At 53.4% G+C, this 19,499-nt stretch overlaps 1 protein-coding gene across 1 annotated transcript; it reads left to right on the top strand.

Annotated features, from left to right (window-relative positions):
- The first annotated feature begins 959 nt into the window (after positions 1-959).
- Vps9d1 (VPS9 domain containing 1) lies at positions 960-13,632 on the top strand. The gene is made up of 15 exons (XM_051168761.1): positions 960-1,086; positions 2,544-2,619; positions 4,422-4,514; positions 4,595-4,757; positions 7,200-7,311; positions 7,400-7,462; positions 8,075-8,127; positions 8,229-8,316; positions 8,479-8,564; positions 9,336-9,820; positions 10,470-10,599; positions 10,874-11,079; positions 11,322-11,418; positions 12,615-12,719; positions 13,360-13,632. Exons 1-15 carry the CDS (start codon positions 988-990, stop codon positions 13,451-13,453), a joined length of 1,950 nt encoding a protein of 649 aa, XP_051024718.1. The 5' UTR covers positions 960-987; the 3' UTR covers positions 13,454-13,632.
- The last annotated feature ends 5,867 nt before the right edge of the window (positions 13,633-19,499 follow it).

Genomic DNA, 19,499 nt, shown 5'->3' with positions numbered 1-19,499 from the left:
CCTAATAGTACCCAGCACGAAGAGCAAGCCTGAAACCGCACCTGTGTGACTTCAAATCTTAAATACTAAATAGCAGCGACACAGGGCAGGAAAGGATCGGGTGTCCGGCGAGAAGTCGCTGCAGTAGAAACCAGAGGGACTGAGCTCATCAGAACTGGGACGCCTGGTTTGCTTTCAGAATCCCTAGGCTCACACCAGGGCCAGAGGACCCCCCGCCCCAGAACCCACCTGCCTCCTCCGCACCCTCCTCGCCCGTGTCCCCGCAGAGGCGCGCCGAGCCCCAGCTGAGTTGCGCCGCCGCCCTGTCAGCGCTCGCTCCGCCAGTCCGAGGAAGGCGACCCCGAGCGCGACCACTTCCACAGGCGCCGCCCGAACTCCCGCGCTGCCGAGCCGTTCCAGGCGACAGGAAGCGGCCAAGCCGGTCCCGCTTCATGGTGGCAGCCGCCACTTGGTCCCTGCTCCGTGCCGCTCCGTGTGACTCGGCCCACTGAGCTCTGCCGGACCGGACTTGACCCCACTCACTCAGGTCGGCTGCACTCCGCCGGGCTCCTCGGCTCCGCTGGCTTCATGGAGAGCAGAGCTGGGCGAAGCGAGGGGTGGAGCGAAGCGAGGGGCGGCGGGCGAGCGACAGTGCCCGCTGCTCCGCCGAGAGCCCAGAGTTCTCAGGGTCGCTCACAACTCGCGACAGGCCCATAAAGGAGGGGCAGCCGGAGGCTGAACTGCCCCGGACAGAAAAGCGTGAAACGAGAGGTTCTCTCCACCAATCTATCTCGTAGAGGCGCTTCAGGTCCGCGGGGATGAACTGGCAAGACCCACCTTCTTAATCTGTAAACCCAGGTCTGCGCGGCGGGGCGGGGCCGACGGAAGTGTGTCCCGCTCCCTTCCGGCAGTGTGCGGCTCCCGCAGCTCCCTCGGCCGCGCACTGCACGTTCCGGCTTAGAGGTGTCCGCCCCGCCCCTGCCGCCGCTGCCTCCCCCGCCCGGCGCCATGGCCGCTGCGGCCGGGGATGGCGCGGCGAAGCCGCTGCAAAGCGCCATGAAACTGGCCAACAAGGCCATCGAGCTAGATACCGGCAACCGGCCCCGGGTGAGGCTGGGAGGGGTGCGGCAGCACCTGGCCCGCGGTGGGCGAGGGCGGGCGTGTGAAGGGACCTGCGTTTCCGTCGCGCGCGGAGGCTCTGGGACCCCGCCTGGCGGCTCTCGGCCGGGCGGCTGGGGACGCAGAGTCCGGCACAGAGCTCTGTGGGGACCTGGGACAGCTCGACTTGTCCTTGGTCTCAGGTTTACCTGTTTAATGGGTCAGTGTGAAATAGAGCCACGGACTCTGTTTGCAAAGACCTGTGCAGCAGTCCTCCGAGATGTAGATGACAGATGTGTGTGTGTGTGTGTGTGTGTGTGTGTGTGTGTGTGTGTGTGTGTGTGTATTCTTGACATAGCCTGTGTAGATTGAATGTAAAAAAGACGGGCTCATTCGTGATGGTGCTGTTTGCAGTTGCCTTCAAAGGTCATTCGTAAAGAAAGGCAGGCACAGAAGGGGTGTGGCCTGTCACTGAGAATGGATGCTAATTAAAAGGTCTTCAACTAGGTGGAAAAACTTGCCAGGCCACCCTGAGCTACCCTTGCAGAGGAAGAGTCAGTGTTTGTCCAGTTCCCCAAGTGACTTTCCTAGGGTGTCAGGTGTTCCCCACAAGACCTAAATCCTACCTGAAATCCATTCTGTTCTGATCGCTGAAGTGCTGAGTTAATCAAAGGTGAGTGATCTGACAGTCTATTCTGAAACAGACACGCCAGAGTGCATTCTGTCTAGAGCTGTCACAGAGCCCACCCAGGGCAGAGAGGTCACACAGTCGAACCCTACAACGTGGTGCTCTGGGCTTCTCTGAGCACGGGGAAATCTTATTCTAGAGGCTGGAGAATGTTATTTCTCATAACCTAAGCCAGAAAGTGAGCTTGAGAGATGAGCCCTTATTCTCTCCTTAGACTGTCAGGAAACAGTTTTTGTTAAGACATGGAAAGACTACTGACCTTTGAACTGCACAGGACGGGAACTTGGTTATGCAGAGTGAAAAATGGTACCTCTCACTGCTGAGGCTGCTTCCCCAGGGCTGCTGCTTGAAGCTCAGTTCCTTCGCCTGCTGGGGAGTAAGGCAGTGAGAAGAGAGATGTGTCACCTGAGAACCCCTTTGTGCAAAAGTTGAAGAAATCGGGAGGCAGAGACAGGTGGATTTCTGTGAGTTCGAGGCCAGCCTGGTCTACAAAGCGAGTCCAGGACAGCCAAGGCTACACAGAGAGACCTTGTCTCAAAAAAAAAAAAAAAAAAAAAAAAAAAAGTTGAAGAAATTCTCTGTGTTCTCAGGTGCGAACATCTTTTTCCTTCAAGTCTGGATGGTGGGGATACTGTCTGTGCCCTAGGTGGACCATTGCTCTCAAAAATGAGCAACACTGTTGCTCCCGTGTTTTGCACATGGACATTCACCTGGCGGACATGGTGTGGGTACTTCCCTCTCCTGGCCTGACCCCTGCCATTCTCTTCCCGGCACACAGGAGGCATACATGGAATACCTGAGGAGCATCCACTACATCTCCCAGGTGTTACTGGAAGGCATGGAAAGCACTACAGGTAAGTCTTCAGTCTTGCTGCTCTCCTCAGGATGGCAGAATTGTGGGCAACTTAGCCCCTGATGGGCCCCAAAGCGGGAGGTCTCCTGCTTCTTCCCAGCCTGGTCATTGGCATTAGCATAGGATGTCACAGTGTAACGTGGCGGTGGTGTGTTGAAGGGAAGTGCTGCGGATAGGCGGGTAGGTGTGGAGGCGGAAGTCCGTCTAGAGTCCTTGAGAAGGAAGCCATCTTACAGTTAGAGCAGTGCTTTCTACCTCCTGCACAGAACAGGAAGGGGGTTTTGGGAACCTCCCAAAGCTCCGCCCAGTATTGGGAGCGGCGTTGGGGAGCAGCACTGGGGCTTGGGTGTATCTTGAAGGGGCAACCAACCAGACCTGCTAGGACTGACAGGGCGTTGCTAGCAGCAGGGCCACACCATGTGTAAGGGAAGAAACAGTGGGGGTCCCTGTGGGAGTAGGGATGTGGCTCGGTTGATAGAGAGTGCTTCCCTAACTAATGTGGTTGTGCAAGTCTGAAACCTCAGCATTTAGGAAGTAGAGGCAGGAGAATCAGAAGTTTCGGATCATCCTCAGCTACGTAGTGAGTTTGAGGCCAGTCTGGGCTACATGAGACCCTGTTTCAAATTAAAAACAAAACAAAACAAAACAAAAAACACACAAGCCGGGCGTGGTGGCGCACGCCTTTAATCCCAGCACTCGGGAGGCAGAGGCAGGCGAATCGCTGTGAGTTCGAGGCCAGCCTGATCTACAGAGTGAGTCCAGGATGGCCAAGGCTACACAGAGAGACCCTGTCTCAAAAACCAAAAAAAAAAAAAAAAAAAAAAAAACCCACACACAGTAGAGAATTCCACTGTGAACATGTAAAGCCTAAGGTACAAACAACCCTGGACATGGGAACGCAGGGAGAACTAGTGGGGAGCAACTCTGGCTCTTCAGAGGTTAAGGCAGCAGGACCAGCAGGAGGGAGGAACCTTAAGGTTAGTCATATCTCAGAGGAGAGACAAGATCTGAGTGCCCTGCCGTCCCTGGCAAAGCAAGGCTGGATAAGGACAGTTAAGGAATGTGGGCGCTAAATGGAGGCAAAACGAGGAGAAGATGCAGGGGGTTGGTGGTTGTTTTTTCTCTTTTGTTTTTCAAAAAAAAGACAGGGTGTCTCTGTGTAGCCTTGGCTGTCCTGGACTCACTTTTGTAGACCAGGCTGGCCTCAAACTCACAGAGGTCCACCTGCCTCTGCCTCCCAAGTGCTGGGATTAAAGGCATGCGCAAGGCACTTGGCCTGAAGATGGAGTTTATGAGGTGTTTGTTGTAAGGGGGAACAGGAGAGCGGCTGCAGGGGCTGCTGGACGTGGCAGAGTACAGGAGAAGTGGCTGCTGATAGAAGCAGGCCCACAGAGGGAAGGCAGCAGCACAGGCACCTGTGGGTCAGCGGTGGGAGGGTGGGAGTGCTCACTGTAACAGCTGCATGGGGCAGGTCTATGGGATAGGCAGCTAGTAGGTGCTGGGCCAGGAGAGTCTGTAGCACCCACGTCTCTGTGCGGTGGCCATGAGGGCTGCATGGCCATACTCAGGGGAGCTGTAATTGTAAGTGGGTCCAGTGAGGACTGAAGGCTCCGACACTCAGGCACCAGACAAGAGCAAGCAAGAGTCAGTCAGTCTCTGCTTGGCTGCCGATCACGTGTGCAGGCACTGTCTTCAGCCATGGGGTAGGGATGAGTAAAGGTGAGCTTGCCTAGCTTTTACGCTTCCTTACTCTTAGTAAGAATGCGAGTCACTGTAGCCAGCCCCCCCGTGTTCCTTCCCTAGACGCTGGGGAAACCGTGCCGCCTGAGACCTCAAAGATGCTGAAGCTGGCTGAACAGTGTCTGGAGCGGGCCCAGTCAACAGCCACCAAACTAGGTGCGTACCCAAGCAAGACGGGGCTTTTGGTACCTGCTTTATGTGATGATCCTGACGAGGGTGCTGTGTGTGGCTTGCAGGGAAAGTGTGCCTGAAGCCGGCTGTACCTGTGGCTCCTCCCACCCCCTTGCCCACCAGCCGCCACCGCCGAGTGTGTTCAGACGAAGGAGGGAAGCTCTCTCCTTTCCTGCCCCCAGAGATCTTCCAGAAGCTGCAGGTGGCAGATTCACAGAACCCGAAGAAGTAAGATGGGCCAGGTGGGAGGTGTGCTGAAGCTGTTGCTGGGTTTGGGCTCAACCAAGTCATCTTCCCTTGGAGCTGTTGGTTAAACTGGTTCCCAGAGTGGACACACCCCTTGCCTGACTGAAGCAGACGCACATTCTCTTAGTTAGAGAATTCATCTTTCAAGAAGTTAGTGGCAAACAAAGATAGCCATAAAGAGACAGAAATGATGAGGTAATGATCCGGAGGAGATCTGAGAAGACTTCAGACATAGGTAACACAACACGGAACCACAAGCCGGGCTCAGTGGCGCACGCCAGTCCAGTCTACAGAGTGAGTCCAGGACAGCCAGGGCTACCCAGAGAAACCCTGTCTCGAAAAAACAAACAAAACCAAACCCAAACAAACAAAAAGAAATACAAAACCATGTTTGAAAATACTTGAACAGGGCTGGAGAGAAGGTTAAGAGCACTGTCTGTTCTTCCAGAGGTCCTGAGTTCAATTCCCAGCAACCACATGGTGGCTCACAACCACCTATAATGAGATCTGCTGCCCTCTTCTGGCATGCAGGTATACACGCACGCAGAACATTGTATATGTAATAAATAAATAAATCTTTAAAGAAAAAAAAAACAAAAAACAAAAAACAGACAAACAAAACAGAAAGAAAATACTTGAACAAGAAAATGTAGAATCAGAGTCAGAAAATAAAAATGAGGTTGAAGTAGAGCTGGGTGGTGGTAGCTTTTATTCTAGCACTTGGGATGCAAACAGAGGCAGGCAGGTCGCTATGAGTTCGAGGCCAGCCTGGACTACAAATCCAGTCCAGGACAGTCAAGGCTACACAGAGAAACCCTGTCTTGAAAACAAACAAACAAAAAATGAAGTAGAGATAAAATAGAAATGCAATGCCAAATGTGTTTATTAAAACTATTTAGGGAAAAATTAAAAAATAAAACTATTTAGGGTATCTGGCCTCCTTGAGCACCATACATACAGGTACAATGCCCATACACATAAAAATAAGTAATGATTAAAAATAAATAAGGCCGGACGTGGTGGTGCACGCCTTTAATCCCAGCACTCAGGAGGCAAAGGTAGGCGGATCTCTGTGAGTTCTAGGCTAGCCTGGTCTACAAAGCGAGTCCAGGACAGGCTAACACAGAGAGACTCTGTCTCGAAAAACCAAAAAATAAAAAAAAAATTAAATAAAACCTCTTTAGATAGTTGAAAGTGTAGCTCAATGGTAGAGTGCTTCCCTAGCATGCATGAAGCCCTGGATTTTGATTCCTAGAATGGCCTGTAATCCTAGTACTTAGGAGAGTCATGGGTTCAAATCCACCCTCAGGTGCTTATTAAATTTGAGGCTAGCCTGCCCAGGGGTGATAGCATATGTCTGTAATCCTAGAGCTTGGAAGGTAAAGGAAGGAGAATCATGATTCAGGGTCTGCCTTAACATGTTCAAGAACAGCCTTGGCCGCCAAGGCTACACAGAGAAACCCTGTCTTGGAAAAAAAAAAAAACAAACAAAGAACTACCTTGGCCACTCTATCTCAAAAAATAAAAATAAAAAAATAAATGGCCAGGTGGTGGTGACACATGCCTATAACCCCAGCACTGGGAAGGCAGAGGTAGGTGGATCTTTGGAGTTCTAGGGGTTCAGGGCCAGCCTACTCTACAGAATGAGTTCCAGAACAGCCAGAGCTACCCAGAGAAACCCTGTCTTTACCTCCCCCCCCAAAAAATGTACACAAGATAAAAATGCAGAAACTAAGATAGAAGGCCTCACATGTTTCTTGAAGTTTCAGTGCTAGGGAAAGGTGATGGGAGACGGGGTACTGTTTGACGTACAGTAGAGTCAGTTCTCTACACTAATGAAAGATGCCGAGACATGTATGCATGAATCAGGCCCTCTTTCCACATCTCCCTGAAGTGCCTGCACCCCTGGCTCCCCAGGCTCCTGTCTGTGTGTGCAGCTTCAGCTCCGGGACAGATGCTGACATCAACTTGAGGGTGGCTCTGCCCTCCTCAGGCTTCCCCACCCCCTTTGTCTGATAGCTCCAAAAGCAGGGTGCCGTGTGGCAGGCTGCCAGTTTCCACTGAGCAGACACACCTGTCCCTTGGGAGGGCTGCAGACAAGCCTTGCTGTTTGGCCCCTGTAGGAGCTTCCAGGAGTTCCGTTTTATTGCCACAGATATATAACTTATTTCCATAAAACTCCAGACACCCAGCTTCTCCCGAGAAGCTGCAAGTCCTAGCAGTATGAATACTTGTGTTTTGGCGCTAGGTCTCCAGCCTGCCCTAGACCGCCCCTCTGCATGTCCTTCCTGCCTCACCACCATCTTCTTTCCTCTTGGTCTTGTTTTACGAACAAGGTCTTGAGAAGGGTAAAGATGGTTGCTCAGGTCACTAGAACATAACTGGGCTTCCTGTGCATGGACAGCAGCCTGTCACTATGTTTAGGGAGTTAACACCACTGGAGAAAGCCTCACTTCAGAACCAGAAGCTGAGGGCCACATATGAAGCCCGGATGGCCCGTCTGGACCCCAGCCAGGCCATGCAGAAGACATCACTGGTGAGCGAGGTGCAGAGAGAGGCAGGGCTGGTCAGAGAAGGGGCGGGACTGTTGAGGAATGGGCCTTACTTCCTCCTTTGTTCCTTAGACCCTGTCTCTACAGCGGCAGATGATGGAAAATCTGGTGATCGCCAAAGCAAGAGAAGAGACAGCATCCTTTAGGGGAGGTAGCCGGGAGGTGGTGGCTCACACCTTTAATCCCAGCACTTGCGAGGCAGAGGCAGGCGGATCTCTGTGAGTTCGAGGCCAGCCTGGTCTACAATGTGAGTCCAGGACAGCCAAGGCTACACAGAGAAACCCTGTCTCAGAGGAAAAAAAAGAGGATGGTGGTGGTGACAGCGAGGTCTTGGGCTGAGGGTGGAGAAGGGGGGCAAAGTAGGGAAAGGGAGCCAGATCCAGGAGGTATGGGACTGTCAGCCTTTCCAGAAGTGACACAGCGTCCTCTCAAGGGAACGGCCCCTCCCTCGCGCCTGGCCACCTTGTTAGGCTCTGCCTTCCCGCCCTCCCCAGCACTGATTAGCTACTCTCCACCTTGAAGTCTTCCTGCCTGGAAACAACCCCTTCCTGAACTTTCTTCCTTGAGTGGAAAGTTCCTCCTCCAGCCTTGTCCACTGCTGGACTCTAGAGGGCAGAGGCAGCCTTTCCTACCTAACTAGACCCTTGGGACATGAAGGGTATTGGAGGAGTACGTGGTAGATGAGGTCCAGGGCAGGGGCAGGGACCCTCAGGTCAGGCACTACTGGGCCCTTGACTCTCACCCCAGCTCCAGCGGAAGATGGAGGAGCGCCGCTTGCGCCTTCAGGAGGCCGCCAACAGGTGTGGCTCCTCCCTGTCTGCCAGGCGTGCTGGGTTGCCCAGGAGGGCTGCTCCCCGAGCCCATAGCCCCATCCCTGTTCCCACCTTGTCTTCCTCCTCAGGAGGTTCTGCAGTCAGGTTGCTCTGACGCCGGAGGAGCGGGAGCAGAGAGCCCTCTACGCTGCCGTTCTGGAATATGAGCAAGACCATGTGAGTCCCACCGGGCCAAGCAGGGGACGGCAGAATTGGGATCACATGGGCCTGTAGGGGTTGGTCCCTCCCCACGCCCCAGGCCAACCTCACACAGCCCTTGCAGGGCATCCCATTGTGGAGATCCGACTGTGCTTTCCTCCAAGGTCCTCTGTCCTGCAGGACTGGCCAAAGCACTGGAGAGCCAAGCTCAAGCGGAGTCCGGGAGACCTGTCAGTCGTGACCGGCTTGGTCTCCCACCTGCTCAGGTATTCACAGAGCCCATCCCCCAGCCTGGGGTTCTTCCTGCCAGATGATGGGGAAAGAGTTAGAAAGAAAGGAAATTGGCTAGAAAGGGTAGACTGGGGAAACCTGGGAGCAAGGCTCCTGCAGAAGGGCCTTGTGTGCTGATAGGTTTTCACTGGCTTCTGTTAGCTTCTCTAGACTGAATGGGTCACACTTTACTTATGATATTCACTAATAGGAAATAACAGAGAAGTCACTTCTCTGAAATCTTTCATAGTGTGGTAGTTTTTTATGCAGGTAACATCACAGATGAGGGCGTAAGGCCCAGGTGACTGAGGTCAATGAGTAGGAATTGAGCTCAGATTTCTAAGCTTACTTAAAAGTAGATTGAGAGCCAGGAAGTGGTGGCATGCACCTTTAATCCCAGCCTTCGGGAGGCAGAGGCAGGCGGATCTCTGAGAGTTCCAGGACAGCCAGAGCTACACAGAGAAACCCTGTCTCAAAACCAACCCCCGAAAAAAGTAGATTGAGGCTGTGCCCAGCCTTGAGGGAGGCTGCTATGGTATTCACTGTTTTCTGGGGTGAGAGAAATAGGTGGACATAACAGGTACCCACCTGGGTGGACATAGCAGGTGCCCACCTGGGTGGGAGGGAGGCTGCTATGGTACTCACTGTTTTCTGGGGTGAGAGAAATAGGTGGACACAGCAGCTGCCCACCGGGGTGGACACAGCAGGTGCCCATCTGTGTGGGCTCCTCAGGCTCCAGCTGCCTCTTGCCTGCTCTCTCCTTGCAGCCTCCCTGATCACCCCATCTCCCAGCTGCTGAAGAAGCTCCAATGCGCAGTGTACAGCGCACTGTACCCTGTTGTGAGCCGGGCCGCCGTCAGCACTGTGCCTGCCCCGGGCTGCTGCTCCCTGCCCGCAGAAGTCAATGGCCTCCTGGCTCCTGGGAGCCGGAGACTTCGGTCCTCCCAGAGCCTCTACTGCATGCTTTCCCCCTCAGAATCCAGTGCAGCCCCGAGACCTCAGGATGGCCCTCTGTCCACGCCTTCTATCCCCACACTGCACTCAGGCTCCCTGGACAGAGAGGCAGACAGCAGCCCAGCAGGGCCTCCCTCGCCCCTAGTAGATGCTTCATGCCACCTACCAGACAAGGACAGCTCCTTTGAGGACCTGGAACAGTTTTTGGCCATATCTGAGCCACAGACCCCAGGAGCAAAGAGGGAGCCCTTGCTGGAATGTCTGAAGAGCACAGTGAAAGACATTCACAATGCCATCGGTGAGCCTGCGGGGACAAGACAGGAGCCGCTCCAGCTGCGTCTGCCAGCCCTCAAGTGCACCTTGCTGCCGTGGACAGCAAAGACCTCTGTCTGCCCTCCAACAGGAGCAAGCCTTTTGTCCAGAAGGGCAGGCCCTGGCCTACCCTTGTCCCTCAGATAGTGGGTGCAGCTGGTGCAGGAGCTCAGGGATGTGGTGCCTCTAACAGCCTTTGGTCACAAAGGCGGCCTGGCTGTGTCTACTAGCCCAAGGCTTCTAGACAGTGAGGATGGCTTAACAGCCTGGGCCCTCCTCCTCACTGTTCTGAAGCTCCTGTGGTCTGTGTAGATTTAGGAGCCAGTCCTTTCGGTCTGTGAGTTGGTCTCCTTTGGCAAACCTTTTAGCTACTTGGGATTCCAAGTAAGGCCCAGGAAAGAAGAGCTAAGACCTGGCCCCAGGCCTCGGGCCAGCCTAGCGAAGGGACGGGTATAGGAAGTTGAACAAGTAGAATAACTGGATTGAGCCACCCTGCAGGCATAGATGCTGCATCTCAGCCACAGAGGCTGCATGTGGGGAACAGGGCACCTTGACTGTGCCAGGTGTCGGCGGATGGGGTGGGGCGGGGCGGGGGCAACAGCACGGTTAGACCTTCCCAACTCTGCTCCTGGCAGATAGACTGCTCTCGCTGACTCTCTTGGCCTTCGAAAGCCTGAACACAGCCACCTCCAAAGACCGCTGCCTGGCATGTATCGAGGAGCCCTTCTTCTCCCCGCTGTGGCCCCTGCTGCTAGCCCTCTACAGGTACTGCCCGTGGCCTGCCTACGTTACCGTCCCAAGCTAGACCCCCCCATGTCAGTCTCCCAGTGGCTTGTCTGATCCAGAGGCCATCCTCATGTGTTACAAGTTTGTAGGTGGCTGTGCCCACTCCTCTGCCTAGGGACAGCTAGGCTGAGGCTGTTTGCTCGAATACCTGAACAGCGCTCCTAGGATGAGCTCCAGAGCTCCCCCAGCCACAGCCCTGCCCTCCTCTGGAGCAGTGTCGCTATGGTGGCTGAGCCCGGCCTCTCTGTTCTAGGAGTGTGCACCGTTCCCGGGAGGCTGCTGTGAGCAGGAGCATGGATCTCTACAGGAATGCACCCCCTACAGCCTTGGGCATCCCTGCCAAGCTCCTCCCACGTGCCCCTGAGGCTCAGGCCTCCACCTACCCCTACTGCACTGCGGCCCAGGAGCTGGGGCTGCTGGTGTTGGAGAGCTGCCCCCAGAAGAAGCTGGAATGCATCGGTGCGGGGGTCTGAGGGGCGGAAGGTGGGGCTGCGCCGTCCCTGCTAGCCTACAGGCCCATCCCTAGGCAAATACAGGGCAGTGCTGCAGGATCAGGAGGGGTTGGGCAGTACTAGGAGACGGGGGTATCGGGAAGAGCATAGTTTCCTCACGTGGGCCCTCACCTTCCTGCCCTTGCTGAATACTCCTTTCACCCACACCACCACATCACACCCCACTGAAGCCATTTTTCTGACCCACAGTGCGGACTCTGCGGGTCATCTGCATCTGTGCAGAAGACTACTGCCGTGCCCAAGAGGCCAGACCTGAGGCTGGCCTCCAGCCCCCTGCTGCTGCCATGTGAGTCCAAAGAGGGGACACTTCCTGGAGGTATACGTGTTCCTGCCCTGTGACTGGCCAAAGAGGACCCTGGTGGCCCTGCTTCGCTTGGTAGCTCTAGATTACACACCTCAGAGTGCAGGTCATTTCTACCAAAGACCCTGGGCTGAGACAAGGCGAGAAGAAGGACTCCCACCCCATAATCCCCAGTCTGTCTGGCCAGGCTCCTATGCAGTGCCCTCTGACCAGGCCAGGGGATCCCAGGGAGACTGGAGAGACTGAGAAAGACCTGCCTGGATCCCCAAGTGCACACCTAGAAGGAGCTAGGAAGGTGCACTTTCAAAGTGGGGCGCCTTTCCTGCACTGATCTAGCATTGGGGCTCCCTGGCACATCCAAGATGGGTTCTTCCCACCCAAGCCACAAAACCTTGGGCTCTGGGATGGTTGAGCCTACTCCTCAGCTCAGCTGTAAGTGCTCCCTCTGACCTGGAGTCAGGACCCCACAGCTCTACCATGAGCTCTGCTCTTGGCCACCTTGTCCCAAGGACTGAGATCAGCCTTGACACTTGTCATTGCTGACCCAGGGGCTGTGAGCCTGGTCAGCACACGGAGCCCCAGAAGTATGAGATCACCCATGAGGGGCTCAACCCAAGGGAGGGAGGGGCAGATAATTCTCACCCTGATTCCATCCTCACCACAGAGCCTGCGTGCCCCTGCCTCTTCACCCGTCCTGTAAGAGTTCCCAGGCTAGGGGTTTGCAAGTCACAGTCTTGGTCCAACCCACCCCCAGCAAGGGGCAGTCATGTCCCCATGGGTGGTAGGACACTGAACAGTTGCAGCAGGTGTCCCTGACTATCGCCTCAGGTTCCAGCTGCCTCCTTGCTTCTTGGTCCCCATGCTCCTCAGAGAAGCTCTTCATATGTACCCCAACTAGCACAGGTAGGCCTCTCCGAGGTGGGCCCAAAGGGCCTAGTGCAGAGGCGACTGTCTTCCTGCCTCAGTCTTTTACCCCTAAGCTCCCAGGAGCATGTGAGACCACAGCCAACTAGAAAATCAAGAAACTGTGGTGCATCCTGCCAGTAACACTGCTCTTTGTGCCAGTGTCACCGTGGCCATGTCTCTAGTGCTGCTGAGGGGATGGGGTGACAGGAAGTGTAACCAGCATGGTCAACATGGCTCCAGAGAGCCGTAGACCCACTGAGCTCTCTGCCCCCCAGCGGTGCTGATGACCTGCTGCCCATTCTATCCTTCGTGGTGCTGAGGAGCGGCCTCCCCCAGCTGGTGTCAGAGTGTGCAGCCCTGGAAGAATTCACTCATGAAGGGTAGGAAGGGGACCGGGCTAGTGGGTGATTAGGAGGCTCACATGGAGGAAGAGCTGGGGAGAAAGGAGCTGTGGTAAGGAGGACAAAACACACACACACACACACACACACACACACACACACACACACACACACCACCTAAAGCAGTGCAAGGGAGGCCCGTAGCCCTACCATCACTTTTGGACAGCCCTCTGAGATCTACTTGTGCGTTAAGACACTCCTCACCTTTGGTTATTCAAGGCAGGGTCTCTCTGTAGCCCTGACTATCCGGGAACTCCTTTGTAGACCAGGCTGGCCTTGAACTCAGAGAGCTCTGCCTGCCTCTGACTCGGTGCTGGGATTAAAGGCGTGCGCCACCACCATGCCCAGCTTCATGGGACACTCTTATTAGCATGCTGTGTAGTCTTCAGAAGACCCTAGGCAGGAGTAACAGGGTCTCCCCTGAGCGGCATGTGCGTGTGCTGCAGGACCATCACAGGACCAGGACTGGCAAGGGGACAGGCCTCCCTAACCTAGCTCCCTAACAGCATTAGCTGTGGCCCCATTATTGTCAAAGCAAGTAGGGAAGATGTTGCCCTCCAGGGACTAGGCTGCACATTGTCCTCCCAGGTGACATGTCCCCTTTCCCACTTCCATGTAGGTACCTGATTGGAGAAGAGGGCTACTGCCTGACATCGCTGCAGAGTGCCCTGAGCTATGTGGAACTTCTGTCCCGGGGACGGCTGGACCAGTAGTGGAGGCTGGACCTTACAGATCAAAGGAGCCACAGGACCTCCACACTGTACTGTATATCTGGTTTGGGGACACTAGAGGCCAGCCTGCTATGGGGACACTATAGCTCTTGCCCACCTTCCTAACTACACACCTGACATGGAGGCCTAGGGCAGTGGTTCTTCAGCAGGACATGGCTGGCTGAGTCCTGGGCCTGCCTCTCAAACCCCATGGGAGAAATCGGTAGCTGTTGTCCCTTGGGGACATTGATGTAAACCTGGATGGCCCTGACCTGTTCTCATGGACACTCAGCAGCCCCTCCTGGGGCACCAAAACAGAAATGGGCACCAGGAGCCTTGCCAGGCCAATCTAGTTTTACAACCCTTCAGTCTCCAACTTTGTGTGAGGCAGTTTCCTGTTAGTCAATACCAAGAGCTTTACCCTTCCCCAGATGACTGGGTGTAGGTAGTGAGGCTGTGCTGTTTATTTATTGGGCAGCAACTGCCCTGCTCGCTTCTGCTGGCCTAGGTGTCACTGCTCATGCCTGGGATGTGAGCCTTTCTCCTGCCAAGGTCCAGGACATCCTGCCCTAGGGTTACCTTGGTTGGGGACACTGGCTAACACATACAATTGTACAGACTCTCCAATGTCAGAGTCCAAGGGTCAGCATGCTGACTGTTATATGCCCCCAAGTGGCTAGCAACTCAGCCTACAATAAAGTAGTCACTCATCTAAGTCCATGTGACTTGCTTGTTCACCTATTGGGCAGGTGGGACTCCCAGAGGTCACAGATGACAGGGCAATGAGGGGCCACAGCCCATCCCAGACCCTCTGCATAGGAGCGGCATCTTTCCAGGGCTGCTCCCAGCAAGGGAAGTGTGGACTTCACCCCCTGGGATATCAAAGGTCTGCAGGGTAGCATTAGGAGCTAGGATGGAGTCACCCCTGCAGTTCTGAGGCCACAGCAGTCCACTGATGGTGTCTGAGGACTCTTCATCCCACTCAAACACATAGGAATGCCCTGCACGATGTGTACATCTACATGTAGGGACATACAGTGACGCCCTGTGATTCCACTGGGGCCCTAGGAGGTGGTTAGCATCCATGCACAGGCAGCATCTTCCAGGGAGGCAAGCTGCCCCCACCCAGGGGGCACCCATGCACCCATGCAACTGGGGTTTCTGTAAGGAGGTAGGTAGCAGGACACTGAAGGGAGATGTCAGTCCCAGACCACCAGAAGCAGTGGGGTGGTTCGGGATTTGGGGGGTAAGGATATATGTAGCTTATTTATCGGACATTTATTCAACACTTGTATTCCAAACCTGTGGGGAGTAACTTTTTTGACCCCACAAAGAAATAGATAATATGGTCGGCTGACTCCAGAGTCCAGTCTGCAAATGGTGCAATAGAAGCCTCAGACCATGACACCAAAAGCAGGTGGTGGGCCAGCCATGGTGGTGCACACCTTCAATCCCAGCACTCGGGAGGCAGAGGCAGGGGGATCACTGTGAGTTCGAGGCCAGCCTGGTCTACAAATCGAGTCCAGGACAGCCAAGGCTACACAGAAAAAAAAAAAGAAAAGGAAAAAGAAAAAATTCCCCCTCCCCCCCCAAAAAAACAAGAGCAGGTGGTGGGCTCACTGGGGCAGGCAACCCATTCCTGGGGCACTTGACCTGTATAAGAGACCTGTGTAGAGTGGGATTGGGCCAGAAGCTCCTGGCAGTTTCCTCCCATCCGGCATCAGGAATAGACAGGCTGGTGCTAACTTTCACTATCTCACCCCGGGAGGTTTCAACCCCGTGCCCAGCTGCTCCTGAAGCAGAAACTTGTGTCTCAGCTGCAGAGATGGCTCAGCAGTGAAAAGACCAGGTTTCAGCTCCCAACAGCTCACAAGACATCTGCAACTCCAGTTTTAGAGGCTCCAACGCCCTCTTCTGGCTCAATGGGCACTTCTTACATGCAGACAGAACACCCATACACATGAAAATAAAGGTTAAAGCCAGGCGTGGTGGCACATACCTTTAACCTCAGCACTCCGAAGTTAGAAACAGGCAGATCTCTGTGAGTTCGAGGCCAGTCTGGAGTCTGGTCTACATAGTGAGTTCCAGGACAGCCAGGCAGGGCTGTTACACAGAGAAACCCTGTTTTGAAAAAACAGATGAGAGATGAGGGAGAGAAAGACAGGGAGGGAGGGAGAGAGGGAGAGAGAGAGAGAGAGAGAGAGAGAGAGAGAGAGAGAGAGAGAGAGAGAGAGAGAGAATGAACAAAAACCTGTGTCTCGCCTGACTTGGATTCTTGGCATTGTGGTCTCCTAGAGGCTCATGGCCCTGTGAAGTACGCAGACCGTGGACAGGATGCCAGGTAACTTATGGGCCTTTTGATTTGTTAGTGCACCTGCTGCAGGCCCCACTTTGCGGGAGCACCTGGTTCTGAGGGCACCCGTTGGGTGGGGATGAGCCTGCAGTGCTGCTCAGCTGCCCATAGCACTGAGATGGGGCAGATTGATGTTCAGGGGCTGCTAGTGTGCGTGTGCAAGTCATTCTTGTGTACAAACTCACAGGTCAAAATGAACTTTGCCTGTGAATTTCCTACAGACAGAAGGCTGTTCAGCCTGTGTTCTGTTCTGTTGGCTTTTGAGACTGGCTGTCCTCGAACCAGCTCTGTATACCAGGCGGGTTTCAAATTCACCGAAGACACCTGCTTCTGTCCCAAGTGCTGGGGCTAAAGGCAGGCACCACAAAGGCCCAACTGAACCCTCTTTTTTTTAAGAGACAGAGTCGCAGGTGTCGTAGGCTGGCCTCTAGCTGCTGCATAGCAAAGCCAACCTTGAATTTCTGATTCTCCTGCCTCCTCCTTTCTGAGCACAGGCCTCTGCTACCATGTGGGTTTTTTTTGTCTTGTAAGTGGAACCAGGGCTTTCTACACAGGAGGCAAGCACGCTCACATCTGATCCACAGCCCTAGCCTCCCACATGAACCTTAATGAGCCAGCTGTCATCCGCTTCTGCTGCCCACAGTGTCGCGTGTGAAGACAGTGTCTCCAAGGATCGCCCCGTTCCTTCTGAGGCACTTGCTTATTCTACACACTGCTTTCTCAGGTTGGTGTAAGCCGAGTTCTCAGCAGCGAGGCATCCCTACTGTTCCTCTAGCATACAGCAGCTGGCCTGTGTTCCCTGGAAAGACTCCAGTTGAGCTGGAGCGGCTGTCACATGTTTCCCAGCACCGACCTCGATTTCCCCGGCGTGGTGTTGAGCTCCACAGCCAGGCCTTCAAGCCCAGCTTCTTTGGTCCCAGCAGTGCCCGGGAGGTGCCTGACTGGAACGCCTTCCCTCCTCACACTTCCTCCCACTGGGCTTCGTGATCTGACTAAGCATGACCTTGTCCTTGTGGAGAGCTTGTCATGTTGTGGTAGCTGAAGGGAACACCAAGGTGTGTCTAAACCACGGTTCCTCCATAGAGCAGAGGGGTAAATAGCAACTTTTCCACCGAAAATCCTATATGGTAACAAGAAGTAGCCAAAACCAAAAATTACAAAAACAGTTAACAACAACTACTAGGCTGTGTATAAAGGAAAAAACAAAACAAACAAAAGCAAGCAATAAGCAGACCTAGCAGGTGGCTCCTGCGGTTCCTGCCTTCATTATAGGCAGGAGGCAGAAGCTAACGGGTGGGGAGACCTGCTGAGCTACAGACCAACCCTTTAAAGAGAACAACAATACCTACCAGCATAAAAGAAGTTAAAAATCACAATCAGAGGGCTGGAGAGATGGCTCAGAAGTTAAGATCACTGCCTGCTCTTCTAAAGGTCCTGAGTTCAATTCCCAGCAACCACATGATGGCTCACAACCATCTACCATGGAATCTGGTGCCCTCTTCTGGCCTGCAGGTGTACAAGCAGGCAGAACACTGTATATGTAATTAATAAATAAATCTTAAAAACAAAACAAAACAAAAAAACACCATCAAGCCAAGTGTGGTGGTGCATGCCTTTAATTTCAGCACTTGGGAGGTAGAGGCAGGTGGGTATCTCAGTTCAGGCCAACCTGGTCTACAAAGCGAGTCCAGGATAGCCAAGGCTACAAAGATGAACCCTGTCTCAAAAAACCAAATAAATAAAGGCAAATTTTAAAAATTATCTTTTTGGTGACTGGAGAGATGACTCTGTGGTTAAGAGCACTGTTTGCTCTTCCAAAGGAGCCAGGTTCAATTCCCAGCACCCACATGGCAGCTCACACCTATCTGTAACTCCAGTCCCAAGGAAATCTAACACATTCATACTAATGCACATAAAATTAAAATTAAAACAGTAAATAAATTATAAAAAAATAAATTATAAGAAAAAAATTTAAATGGAAGTTAAAGCAGTAACAAGTACACACGCACTAGGTTGAGGAAAGGCTTTGGAGACTGGACAATACTGTATATGATGGTGTGAGAGGGCACAGCTCTGCATGCGCCACGTAGAAGCTGCTTACTGTTCTAGGCAAGATAAGTATGAATGGCCGCCTCCTTCCAAATCCATCCATGGAGGATGTGCAGAGCACCCTAGGAAAGCAAGAAAGGTACGGAGAAACAGATGCAAAGCAGGCTTCCTTACCTTACCAGCTCAGATACATAAGCCCTTTTTTTTTCCTGGTTATTCAAGACAGGGTTTCTCTGTGTAGCCTTGGCTGTCCTGGACTCACTTTGTAGACCAGGTTTTTAAAATTTTTTTTTTTTTTTTTAATTACATATAGTGTAGTGCCTGCATGTACACCTGCAGGCCAGAAGAGGGCACCAGGTCTTATTATAGATGGTTGTGAGTCACCCTGTGGTTGCTGGGAGTTGAACTCAGCACCTCTGGAAGAGGAGTTGGTGCTCTTAACCTCTGAGCCACCTCTCTAGCACTTGAAGATCTGTCTGAAGTCAGTGCTGATTGATGGTTAACTCGGACCTAAGCTGAAGCTGCCAGAACTGCTAGGACTTGAGTATTCTATGACTGCTCTAAGAAATCACCACAAGGGCTGGAGAGATGGCTCGGTGGTTAAGAGCACTGTCTGCTCTTCCAGAGGTCCTGAGTTCAGTTCCCAGCAACCACATGGTGGCTCGCAGCCATCTGTACTGGGATCTGATGCCCTCTTCTGGCCTGCAGGTGTACATGCAGGTAGAGCACTCATATACATAAAAGTAAATAAATATTGTTTTAAAAATCACCACAAAATGGGGGAGGGACCTTAAAACAATGGGAAATTACAGTATAATTCTGAAGGCCACAAACTTCACGTGAGTGAAGCACATAAAGTCACAGCAAGGTTGGGGACAGTTCCTCACGTCACCCAGACTGATTCTTGTTGAATACCTGACCCGGGTCAGTTTGAAAGGCCTGTAGGTCGCACACTTAAGGAGCACCCTGTCCTGGAGGATGAATACATTCATCCTACCTCAACGGCTCCCTAACCATTTTTCTCATGGACTGAGAAAAGAAATACGGGAGATTAGGAAACAAAGTCTGCAGAGGGAGACTCCGAGGCCACTCCTGTTTCGTTGTTATGTGTGTGTGTGTTGCCTGCACGTGTGTATGTGCATCAAATGTGTGTCAGGTGCGGAGGCTAGAAGTGGGTGTTGGGAACTGGAGCTAAAGACGGCTGCCAGCTGCCATGCAAGTGTTCTTACCCACCGAGCGAGCACTCTTCCACCCCCACCTGTTTTAAATTGCATTTAAATGCTTGTATTTGAGCTGCTTTGGTCCGGATCCACCAGCCAACACAGGCCCTGCCTTGACTTGCTGGTATTTGGCCTTTCTGCCAGTTGACTTTGAGGAGCCAGAGCCCAGCCTGGTTCAGTACTGATGAGAGTCCGCTAGGCACATCTTGGCGACCTGTGTTTTATGCCCTGTGTGTGCTCCCACCCCCTGGCCCGGATCGAGGCGATTAACGACCTCGAAGTAGTTGAAAGACTGGGGACTTGGAAACTGCAAATCTGAGAAGACCTCAAAAGGTGAGAAGCAAAGCGGGACCAACCCTAGCTGCGGCCAGGCCACTCCCACGCCGCCACCCTCCTGCTTAGCCGAAAGGGCGGCACCAGACTCCAG

This window comes from Acomys russatus, chromosome 26, assembly GCF_903995435.1.
Source record: "Acomys russatus chromosome 26, mAcoRus1.1, whole genome shotgun sequence".
Taxonomy (NCBI): domain Eukaryota; kingdom Metazoa; phylum Chordata; class Mammalia; order Rodentia; family Muridae; genus Acomys; species Acomys russatus.
This window is presented reverse-complemented; position numbering and strand designations above follow the sequence as displayed.

Coding starts and splice junctions, on each gene's coding strand:
- Vps9d1 (XM_051168761.1), top strand. CDS start 988: ATGGCCGCTGCGGCCGGGGATGGCGCGGCGAAGCCGCTGCAAAGCGCC. Junction 8,128..8,228: donor CTTCAGGAGGCCGCCAACAG/GTGTGGCTCCTC, acceptor CTTCCTCCTCAG/GAGGTTCTGCAGTCAGGTTG. Junction 8,317..8,478: donor TGGAATATGAGCAAGACCAT/GTGAGTCCCACC, acceptor TCTGTCCTGCAG/GACTGGCCAAAGCACTGGAG.